At 40.8% G+C, this 12,126-nt stretch overlaps 2 protein-coding genes across 17 annotated transcripts in view; one reads left to right on the forward strand and one right to left on the reverse strand.

Annotated features, from left to right (window-relative positions):
* Positions 1-205: 205 nt before the first annotated feature.
* On the reverse strand, positions 206-5,251 carry LOC109888268 (queuine tRNA-ribosyltransferase catalytic subunit 1). The gene is made up of 9 exons (XM_031828025.1): positions 4,948-5,251; positions 3,816-3,884; positions 3,396-3,534; positions 3,081-3,275; positions 2,688-2,826; positions 2,482-2,557; positions 2,178-2,287; positions 1,750-1,834; positions 206-1,660 (listed from the first exon to the last, which is right to left on the reverse strand). Exons 1-9 carry the CDS (start codon positions 5,233-5,235, stop codon positions 1,508-1,510), a joined length of 1,254 nt encoding a protein of 417 aa, XP_031683885.1. The 5' UTR covers positions 5,236-5,251; the 3' UTR covers positions 206-1,507.
* A 280-nt stretch (positions 5,252-5,531) lies between these two features.
* Positions 5,532-12,126, forward strand: part of LOC109880115 (dynamin-2) — a 40,537-nt gene continuing 33,942 nt past the window's right edge. For 6 of the 16 annotated variants that reach the window (XM_031828019.1, XM_031828013.1, XM_031828014.1 and 3 more), the window contains exon 1: positions 5,542-6,009. In XM_031828019.1, coding sequence (XP_031683879.1) covers positions 5,849-6,009 — 161 coding nt within the window. In that variant the 5' untranslated portion in view covers positions 5,542-5,848. Of the gene's footprint in view, positions 6,010-12,126 lie in introns of all 16 variants that reach the window. The other 10 variants (XM_031828007.1, XM_031828012.1, XM_031828005.1 and 7 more) reach the window with 5 other exon arrangements.

Below are 12,126 nucleotides of genomic sequence, written 5' to 3' on the forward strand. Positions count from 1 at the left end.
CAAACTGAGGCAGCAGACTTTGTGAAAATGAATATTTGTGTCATTCTCAAAACTTTTGGCCACGACTGTAGATAAAGGCGATTTTCTTAGAGAATTCATCCAATAGGACTACAATATCCCATAAAATAATCTAATTGAAGTGACACGCACAGACTTAGGTAAAAATGTGATTGTCAACTGTGTTGATTCATTAAAGAATAACTTGCTCATTACTATTACATGTTTATTATTATATGTTTAGCATTATAAACTAATAACTGACAGGTATTAACAATTACAACCCATGTATAAACTCTGTAGCCTATACAGGGTGGCTTTATTTAAAGATCTCGTCTCTCAACTAAAGGCAACAGGTGCTTTTACAACTGCAATGTAGCCTATTAAAGCTTTAATTAGATATATTACAATGAAAAACAGAAAGGACCTCAATTTCTAATAGAAAAACAGGAACCAATCAAACAAAATGTTGTTTCTGGAACAAAAACCTAAACATTGGAATCTACAAAAATATCTTGCCTATTGTTTTCCAATGTGTCTTAGATCCTGGTTTGCTTCAATGTCAGATTATGACACCCTATTATTCTCTGTCCTCCGACTTTCTTGACTACCGGAACTCATTGTATTGGGTGTCATTTTTTGTTTGAGAAAGTAGCACTTCGGAGACACAGGAAATTGTGATCCCCTAAGCCACTTCCTTGAGAATTTTGTTTGCCACTACTCTGTCTGCCCTCAGCATGCAAATCTGACTAAACCATACATGCTCTACTTCTCTGCATTTGAGCCAAACTGGGTGGGTAGAATTCCCATTCCTTCCTATGAAACTTCTCCAGCATGTCAACTAAACAGATGGCCTAATCTGGCTCACGTGCATTTTCATCAGGTTTAGAATATTTTTGCCCTCTAGTGGCCCAAAGTCAAAAGCACACAAATGTGGGTTCCTGTGTCCTCATCTCCTGCACAACAAAACAGAACTCAATTATAGAAATGTATTCGCTTCCTCCTGCTGGTAAAGGTCGATAATAAGCCCTAGGAAATGTTCCGAAATGTCTCTAATTGTTAGTTTATGACCACATTTCTGTGTTAGAAGTCATGCATGGAATTTAAAGAGGGTGGGCCGCTGGTCTGTAGCCATGGTAACAACTAAAAGTGTCAGAATATATCAGAGGAGACAGTTCCTGGACTTCAACAACACTACTCCACTCCTACATTATCATACACTGAAGGACTGCAGAGTGAAAACTGGATGTCACAAAAGTACTGTATGTCTGACAGGAGTTGAAAGCAGTACAATGTAAATTCATAACTTTCAACAGAATGTTTAGCATATAAATTACACACAAAAAAAGAACCGTACTGTAACAAAACATGAACGTAACTAAATCATAAAGACAGTAAAATATTCAGGTACATCACCGTCATTGAACCATTTTTAAAAAGGAGATCTGATTTCTCATATAAAAGGTCTTATTGGCCATTTCAGAGGAAGTCCCAGGCTGTATAAAGCAGTTTAATTCAATGTGATGTTGACTGTTCCTAGAGCATCCACCGCCCAGCCTGGATACTGTTCAGGAGAGGGGAACATTCTCTTCATGAATGTCCTCACGAAGTCTGGGAAAAGACCATCTATGATGCTCTGTCTCATCGACCGCATCAGAGTGAGCTGGACGCAAAGATAGAGGATAAGGTTATTATCTCATCTATGGCAAATAGTAACTAAAGGAAACTATTAACCATTATAGAAACACAGACCTGGTAGGAGATGTTGTGGATGGTAATGTGATGCATGGCTGCGGTGTCACTCTTGAACAGAGCATGCAGATAGGCCCGACTGTGCCTGGAAATGAAACAGATCATGTATTTTTAAAAAAGAAGATACCTTTATAGGCAAGGCAGTCAGTTATATTATTTACAATGACAGGGGCAGAGCGACAGATTTTTACCTTGTCAGCTCGGGGATTCGATCTAGCAACCTTTCGGTTACTTGCCCAACGCTCTAACCACTAGGCTACCTGCCGCCCCACGAGAAAACAATCCTCAGAATCATTCAGCCTACAACTTAAAAACATCCATTGAAGAGAATTGAGATTTGTAAACCAGTTTCTCCAACCCCTACATACTCCATTCCTTCAACCCTCCATATTCTGTCCCCCAGTGTACCAGGTTTAATATGCCTTTACCTCCTGCAGGTGGGGCACTGGCAGTCTGGGTCTATTGCCTGTAGGTCCTTGGCAAACTGCTTCTTGGTAATTGTCAGAGATCCCCACGGGACCAGAGCTGAGCCAAACCTCTGGGATGAAAGGAAGAAGAATACTTCATTATCATCATAACCATAATCATCAATATAAAGAAAGTAGTACTGCTATGGACTAAATTATAAAAGAAGCTATTGGGTTTCTCTGCACTTGTGATAAGAATACTTATTTCAAGGTAAATTAATAGAGAGTAGGTGACTCATAATATGTAAGAGAATGGAATACTTACTGCAGTGCGTGTTGGGAAGACACAGTCAAACATGTCACAACCCAGAGCAACACACACCACCAGGTCTACTGCATAACTGTGACCCACAGCAAAACACATGAACCACATACATAGAAATATCTGTACGGCACGACAAAACATTTGCAATTTATGTCATTTATGCATGTAAATGTGCTGTTATAACATAAGGAATATGGCAGCCATACCCAACCCCCATAAGGTAGCGAGGCTTCTCCCGAGGCAGGTGGTCTGTGCTGAGTGTCACCATCCTCCAGAAATCATCCTTCTCCTCACCTCCGCTCAGCCCACCAATAGCAAAGCCAGGAACATCCCGTTTTGTCATTTCTGTAAAAAGCACAGGAACAGAAAAATATTTTTAAAATATGTATCCTCTGGAAATAAGCAAATTTCACGAAATTTGGTATCAGCATCTGCACAGATAATGTATTTTTCATTAGCTCTTTTCCACTGTAATTCCAAAATAAGATGTTAAACTAATTAGCTAATTGGCATGAAGACAGAGCAATTTACTGTGCTGAACAGCTTTGAGGGAGGTTAGTCATCGATAGACATAGATGAAACAGGGGGGAACATCTTACCGTCTAGACAGGCTTTGCGCAGCTCTGTGTTCAGGCCACCCTGGATGATGGCAAACAGGTTCTGTCTATCTGGATTCTTATTGGCTGCAATGCAGCGGTCCAGCCAGCGAATCGATCTCCACGTAGCCTCCTCCACCCGCGGCCCAGTCACCGTACTGCTGACCACGTCATCCAACTGCATCATGATGTCTGACCCTGGACAAAACAGAAATGGTGCGATATTAAAATTAAGAACAGGAGTACTACCTGAAATATAGTGGCTTTACTTTCCAGACTGATTCATTGGGAGTGGATACTGGATTGTGTCCTTCTTACCCAGACTGTTCTGTATGGCGATTGACTGCTCAGGACTCAGAAGGATCTCCTTCCCATCGTAAGGAGATTTGAACTTGACCCCCTCCTCAGTAACCTCAGATAGTTCAACAAGAGACACCATCTGAAAGCCCCCACTGTCCTATGTAGAAATGGTAGGGATTCAAGGAAAATTCCAACCAAAAACTATCTTTTGGTTTGTGTTTCAATAGTCCATCGTTGACATACTGTAGTCCCAAAATGTTTTTCTTGTCAGCACTCAAGTTTTCAAGTTATGTGACCTTCAAAATAATGAAATCCTCCCCATATGATGCATTTTGCCTCATTTGATGCTCACATATCTTGAAAAGCAGACATTTGGGTGAAAGAGACCCTTGTTCTTTTTAGCCCACTTACGCAGTCAACACATTAGCTGATACTCACAGTCAAAAGGTTTCTTTTCCAGTTCATGAAGCCATGCAGGCCATTTGCTTTCTCAATCAGCTCAGGACCCTGTGATGGGACAGACAGACAACACCATCCTCACTGTCTGCAGCACACCAGACACTGACAACAAAGAGCTGTCTACAAGGTCAATCATCTTTGATACACAATGTGAATAGCCCTAGCACCACTTAATGTAGCCATTGATAATGACTCTCAGTTCCATTACACATAAGAGTTATTGGATGAAGGTGTCTTCTATACAGGGGAGTTTTGTTAAGAGCCCTGAAGCTCAGTCTGAACATTAACACACATCACTTGCGGTACAGTTGTGGAAGCATAAGGACCTTATATCTTTCATATTAGCAATAAATAATTTTCAAAAAACAAAAGGTTAAATTTATACACAGCTTTATAGGGTTATACACAGCTTTAAAGGGTTATACACAGCTTTGTAGGGTTATACACAGCTTTACAGCTTTTTGTCACTGAAAAACACTGTTGGCCGCAACTGTGTTAAACCAGTTAAAACAGTAAGTCTGCATTTCCTAAATTATTTTGATGTGATATGAAAGTAGAGGGATTTATGTTTCTAGAACCGTACCGCAAGTGAGAATCAATTAACGTTTAGATGGAGTATTTGGCTGTTTTGGCTTCTTGAGCAAATTTGCCTTTAAAGTGCAAAACAGCAGTTGAAAGAATAACAAAAAAGCCTCTCCACCACTGTTTCACTAAAACGCTGAGGGATGGGGCTGGAGATATGTAACCATTCTCAAATTCATAGACAGAGCTATGGATGCAAGGACTGACCATCCATGATATCTGACCATCCAATTATAGCTTTGACCATGTTTTGAGGCTATACTGTGTTTGTTTACATTAACTTTGTTTACAAAGATTGGAGTAAAACAAAGTTATATTGTATATATTCTGGGGGTATGACAGATGAACTAAGCTCATGAGGCATTTATAAAGTATGTTCTTCAAGAATGAATGGGTACATATCATTAATGTATAAATCCTAAAATGGATGTAGCAAATTCTGATTGCCCCTTTAAACAGAACATGTAAGGTCCTTGGACTATAACGAGTAACGTTAGGCTCCTTTCTTACATTATTGGGCTACACTTACCGGCCTCATACCCAAGTGGTATGTGTTGCCAAGACAAATCTGACATCCCAGATCATCGAGTTGGTCCACAGTGATTCCCTTCATCGTGCCTTGTGTACCAACAGGCATGAACACTGGGGTGCTGACCGTACAATGAGGGAGTTTGAGATCACAAGCCCTCGCTTTGGTCACTGGACATTCGGCGATGATTCGGAGAGCAAGAGGAGCAACGATTGAAACGGCTTTCTTGACAACCATGCCTGTTTCAAGGCTGCTCGTTGCAGCTCCTCTGGTTATGGGCGCAGCCATGTTGTTGCACACAGACGACGTCAACAAGCACGTGACATACCGGAACTACAGTAATCTAATATTTGCATTGAGTTGTCAAAAATATGTCTTCATTACAATATCATTGACAGCAAACTCGTAGAAGCAATCCTTGCATGCCTTGTCATTTAATAATTGTGTCATCAAGTATTAATTTGCCCATTGAAGCAATGTCCAGGGGTGAACACACCCCTTTGACGTTGAAAAACAACTAGCCAATGAAAGGAGAGTGATTGGAGACGAGCAGTGAGATTGACCAATTATTTCATTGACAGGAGGCGGTAGCCTTATCACCGGTTAGGTCGGATGTCGACTTGCCTGACCGGATGGTGGAAGTTTTGTTTTGTGAGTTTTCTATCCGTTTCGTTTGGTTGACTTTGAGTATTTTCGTGTTTATAAGAACACGTTATTGTAATCCCACTAAATTGGGAGTTACACAATTTGTAAACATCATATTTCCCTTTGACAGAGTGAAGACAGGGCGGCTTGAAAGTTGGAATTCAACATTTCGGAGTAACCCGAGCACCTTGCTAACTAGTAACGTTAACGTAGTAGGCTAACGTTAGTTCGGGAGGGGAGCCGTTCCAACGAAACCATGGGGAACCGGGGGATGGAAGATTTGATCCCCCTTATCAACAAACTTCAGGACGCTTTCAGTTCCATCGGCCAGAGTTGTAACTTGGATTTACCGCAAATTGCTGTGGTCGGTGGGCAGAGTGCTGGAAAAAGCTCGGTCTTGGAAAATTTCGTTGGCAGGTTGGTGGTGCTCAAAGCTAACGTTAGCTAGACAGCTATCATATTTGTGGTTTAGCTCACGCAACTCAATTTGCAAAAGATCCCTGGAGTCAGCTTTTAGTAAGGAATTTCGCTAGCTAGATAACCAGTTAGTAAAATTGTGAGATGATCCGTGCTCCTAAACGGGTATTTGGTCACATACTCATTTACGCACTTGGCGTAAGCAAACAAAACTAAATGAAAGAGGAGGAACGAAATGTTGACGTTAGATGCGACGTTTGCGTGGCAAGCCAGGGCGAAGAACAAATGTTTCAAAGGAAATCGTGAAAAGTTGCCTGGGGGCACTGGTCTAGGACCAGACATATTACATATTAGTATCTATTTATGTAAGGAAATAAAACAAAATACAATAAATATGGACCAAATAATTTTGCTATCTAGCGTTTTGGGGGCAACTTGCTCCTGCAATAATGTCAGCGGTTGTCAGCAGGGCCGAACACGGAAATTAAATCAGGCTACTTTAGTCGACTGATCAGTAGATTAGATAACTTATTTTTTGTGTATTGTAGACTGTTCCCAGTACACATTGAATTGCTTTACATTTGAGATGTATGTAATTTATAACTCTAGGTGACATGATGACATTACACAACAGAACACAGCTAACTACAGTAGCTGCTTGTTTCAGTCTGGCATGGCAATGTTGAGCATAATCTGTATGGAGTGTAGTCTAGATATTAGGTATATGAAAACATTTAGTTGAATATTAGGCTGCTTGTCCCCCTTTTAATCCACTTAAATATGATGCTGCACTTGGCAAGTTGGGGTGCCACAAAGAGGCCAACAACATTGGTTTCCCAGTGGTGTTTGCATAGGATCTGCTGTTGTGTATAATTTCTATACCCTTATGAATTTTATACCCGTTGCCTGTAAAAAACAAAAAAATATGACCGGTATTTAGGCAATGTATCTTGCGTAAATATGCTGTATAGTTTTGTGTGGTCCAAATAACTTGTTTATAGTGGGTGAGTACAGAGATAATAGGTGGGTGAAGTGTAGACTGGAGAAAAATGTATTTTGTGTGATGTCACACTGGTGTTTAGCCCTTGAATGACTCCGTTTCATTACATTGGAGGAAGAAGTTTTGTTAATTGGAGGAAGGAGTCATTGGAGGAAGGAGTTTTGTTAATATCCCCAACGCTCGGTCTGAACATTAATGCCTTGATCACACTGACAGTGTCATTGCATTTTGGTACACCAGGAGTACATTAATTTCCAATGGAACACTGCGTTTGCCTTGCAGCAGTGCGTTCTGTGTGGGGCATACATTGGATTTATCGACGGTATGCGTCCAACTGTACGCATAGACAGCTTGACAAAAATGTTAGCAGAAGGTGAATGTTAAACTTTTGTTGCACACCATCCAGATGCTGCAAACCATTTTGCGCATGGACACTAAGTGTGCCCAAGGCGTAACGTGCATCGCTTGCGGTACGGTTTTGGAAGCATACGGACGTTATCTTTATGTCTGCGGAAAATACTTTTCTAAAACGAAAGCATAAATTGATATACACCTTTTTTATAGGGTTAGGGTTACTGTTCTCACAACGCCATATCTCCATGTTACAGCACATGTTTATGCGAGACAGATGCTAATTAGCTATCTAGCATGCAATGAACACCTGTGTGTGACGGAAGATGGCTGCCAGAAACGTGTTGTCACTGAAAATACTGTCATGTGATAAAGCCTGCTAAAACATTGTATACTAAGTGTATGTTTTGCATAGTGAAATGATATTGGTGTAACATTAAAAGTTAAGGGCTTTATGATTCTAGAAACGTTTCCGCAATTAAGAATCGATTCACCTTTAGATGGAGTTTTGGGCTACCAGAGCCAGTCTACCTCTGAAAATAACAACAGAAGATCCTTGGACCTTAATGAGTAATGGTAGACTTCTTAAGAGTACATGTTGGGCTAACTGGTGTTCTGCCCTTGTTTCAAAGGGAAACCTAGGTGTAGGCTGGTCTCCCACTGGTCTATTTATAAGTTCCATGCCACACCCGGAAATCAGCAGCGGGACAGGACCCACTATGCACAACCTATATTATGTCAGTCTATCACTAGGCTACAGCCTATACTTTTGTGTTGCACATAATCGCCTTGGGCCTAATCCTTTCCCCCTGTGAGGCTAATGAATGAAAATATGTACTCTATACCTGAGCTGCACCAGTTTTGTTAATTTATAATGCACTGACTGTCCATATCACTCACTAACCCAGTTTAGTGTTGGCTCTGAGAAGACTGTTGGATAGGATGTGTGTATGATGTATAAACAGCAGGTGTGTACCTGGCCCTGTGGGGTCTGTCATCATTTCCTATTTTCTCGCTAGCCTAGCCTAATTATCTATCAGCAAGAAATAGGCATTCAATAGAATTTCATGACTATAGCATTGTGTTGACTCACAGCTTATTGCAGAACTAGGCAGCTCATCATTTCCACTTGAGTGCTTCCTCTTTCTCACCCCATTTGATTGTTTTCCCATTTGCCTGTTTGTGTTGTGCGCTCTAACCCACAGCCCTCTTTAACAGGCTGGTCCTGTCTCTGTCTCCCACATCAGCAGTGTGTGAGATCACCCTTCATATAAAGACACAAAACAAGCACCCATGAAAGCAGCTTGTTAAGCAGGTTTTTCCAATTCAAAGACTCACTCAGAAGAATATGACACACACACACACACTTTTTCTAGATATGCATTTCCTTGCACCTCAAATACATGGAGCATTTCCATAGTCAAATGGGAACATACTAGATGACCACTCAACACACACATGTAGTTTCAGATGAGGGACTTAGCACTCAAACAGCACTTGACAGATCTCTGCTGTAATTAACGTTAGTCATTTGCTGCTGACCTCAATTTTCCTGCCAGAACAGACCTCCCACATTCCCCTGTTGACAGCTCTTAGGGAAGAAAGCTCACACACAGGTACACACTCAAACATGCCTACACAAATGCACAACAAAGCATTTAGAGTATGCCCATATGAGAGGGACGTGTAACGGGGGTCAGTGTGATGCTAACAGCTTAGCTTCCTCCACTGTCCGACTGCCCTTGCCTGGCTACCCAGACTAGAGTTCGACCGAATATGATTTTTCAACGCCGATACCGATTATTGGAGGACCAAAAAAAGCCGATACGTAATTTTTTAAATTATTTAAATTTTTTACTTTTATTTGTAATAATGACAATTACAACAATACTGAATGAACACTTATTTTAACTTCATATAATACATCAATAAAATCAATTTAGCCTCAAATAAATAATGAAACATGTTACATTTGGTTTAAATATTGCAAAAACAATGTGTTGGAGAAGAACGTAAAAGTGCAATATGTGCCATGTAAGAAAGCTAACGTTTAAGTTCCTTGCTCAGAACATGAGAACATATGAAAGCTGGTGTTTCGTTTTAACATGAGTCTTCAATATTCCCAGGTAAGAAGTTTTAGGTTGTAGTTATTATAGGATTATAGGACTATAGGGCTCGAACCAGGAACACATCGACAACAGCCACCCTCGAAGCAGTGTTACCCATGCAGAGCAAGGGGAACAACCACTCCAAGTCTCAGAGCGAGTGACGTTTGAAACGCTATTAGCACGCACCCTGCTAACTAGCTAGCCATTTCACATCGGTTACACCAGCCTAATCTTGGGAGTTGATAGGCTTGAAGTCATAAACAGCGCAATGCTTAGAGCTGCTGGCAAAACGCACGAAAGTGGCCGCGGCTTTTGTGGAGCGATGGGTAACGCTGCTTCGAGTGTGGCTGTTGTCGATGTGTTCCTGGTTCGAGCCCAGGGAGGAGCGAGGAGAGGGACAGAAGCTATACTGTTACACTGGCAATACTAAATTGCCTATAAGAACATCCAATAGTCAAAGGTTAATGAAATACAAATGATATAGAGAGAAATAGTCCTATAAATACTATATTAACTACAACCTAAAACCTCTTACCTTGGAATATTGAAGTCTCATGTTAAAAGGAACCACCAACTTTCATATGTTCTCATGTTCTGAGCAAGGAACTCAAACGTTAGCTTTTTTACATGGCACATATTGCACTTCTCCTTCTCCAACACTTTGTTTTTGCATTATTTAAACCAAATTGAACATGTTTCATTATTTATGAGGCTAAATAGATTTTTATTGATGTATTATATTCAGTTAAATTAAGTGTTCATTCAGTATTGTTGTAATTGTCATTATTACAAATACATTTTTAAAAATCATCCGATTTAATCGGTATCGGCTTTTTTTTTTGGTCCTCCAATAATCGGCATCGGCGTTGAAAAATCATAATCGGTCTACCTCTAAAACAGTCTGTCTCACGGTTGGGTAAACAAGCAAGTTCATAGTCAACAAAGTGTGCAGGAGTCATGAGGCAAATAGCATAAAGCAGAAGAAAGAAATATATAAGGACTTGGGGCTAGCCATTGTAAGTTCAGAGTCACTCGTCCCAACAAGAGCTTGAGAGAGTAGCTCTCTGAGTCCAGTAGGCTATAAAAGTATGATAGAAAATAAATCAATAGTAGGCCTATCCTAGTTAATTGAAGTGTTTCTGAGTAAGTTAATTAGCCTATCTAAAATTCCGATCAGTCCAAAGTCTGCAGTGTAAGTGCATGTGTGGCAGGGGTACCTATAACAAACAGGGGGAAACAGGCCAGGGCAGACGGTGAACAGATCGCCAGGTGGAATCCAAGCAGCAGTGCAGCAGGCAACGGGAATAGGTGTCACAGCCACTTGGGAGAAGCTTTTTTCGGGAGGCAGATTCCTTGTAGAAAATCCCAGCTATCTAGCTAAAGTAGCTAGCAAGTCTCTGTCTACCATTCTTAACACTGAAGGGTTTGGGTCCTGATGCCGATCAGTATGGCATTTAGGCTGTTCGAAATGTTTTCTTCTGTTTTGATGTTGTTTTTGGGTATCTTTTTGTTACATAAGTTCAAATCAACATGTATTCGTTATATGCACAGGATACAGCATAAACGGTGCAATAATTCTTTTTTCTTGTGGACTTCCTCAACACTGCCATTACCAGTAAAACTAATACTGTCATTAATAGTATAAAAGTTGACAATAAAGTCCTTAAAAAAATCAAGTAATAACTAAGGATTTATTATAAGCATTTACAAAATACACTGAATATTACAAATGCCAGTGTGCTGATATCAAGTTGTTGTGTTAAGAGGTGCTTAGGCTATATGAAGTGTTTTAGCTCTTGGTTTGAGACAGGATTACTTTACGAAAGTATGGCTCCTGTGGCATAATGCAAGCTACAGAAGCAAACATACATGGCATGTGGGTGAAAGAGAAACCTTCTGAGAGGAAGTGGAGTGTTTGACTCATTTTTCTGAATATTCTTTGAAGTAGCATCATACCATCACAGAAGTTCCTCTGGGGGTGAAGATGGTCATTTCTGTCTGTGGACACGGAGACATGCCAGAGAAGTGTAATGACAGCCATAGTATATCTCCTCTGTCTACAGCAGCAACAATGAATGGGTCCAGCAGTAGTAGTGGGAGTGGGAATACACCCTAGAAATTAGAACAGCTCTTGTTCTGTCCCGCCTTGGCTGCCTGCCTCCACACTTTTGTTGTGCTAGGTGAATTCCGTTGAGCTCTGATGTCATCTAGCCTAATGGTTGACTGGCAGCCGATTAAGTCTTTGACTCATGTGTTCCTCTTCCATTGACTATGACGTTTCACAACATGCAAAAGTCAGTTCGGTTGTCAGTGAAATGTACCACCGCAAGATATCTTGTAATGAGTGGTGTAGCAGAAGTTGAAGTAGGCATTTCATAAGGCAGTCTAATTGAATGTGGACCTCCGTCTTCCAGGTGCCCTGCTGCTATTGACTGTCGCTGGTCAAGTGGGATGGCGTTTGCCCGTGGTATTCTGTTCATGTTGGAGATGTGATTGACTTTCCTTGTTGTTCCCTGAAACTGACGAGTGGTTGTTTTTTGTGTGATTTTAGGACATGTTTATACATCGAATCTAATTACGCTGCAGCTAGTGACTGGAAAGAGCTGCAAAAAACACTCAAACTGGACAGTTTATCTCAATCTCTTCATTCAAAGACCC

The sequence above is a fragment of the Oncorhynchus kisutch genome, linkage group LG6 (assembly GCF_002021735.2).
Source record: "Oncorhynchus kisutch isolate 150728-3 linkage group LG6, Okis_V2, whole genome shotgun sequence".
Classification (NCBI taxonomy): Eukaryota; Metazoa; Chordata; class Actinopteri; order Salmoniformes; family Salmonidae; genus Oncorhynchus; species Oncorhynchus kisutch.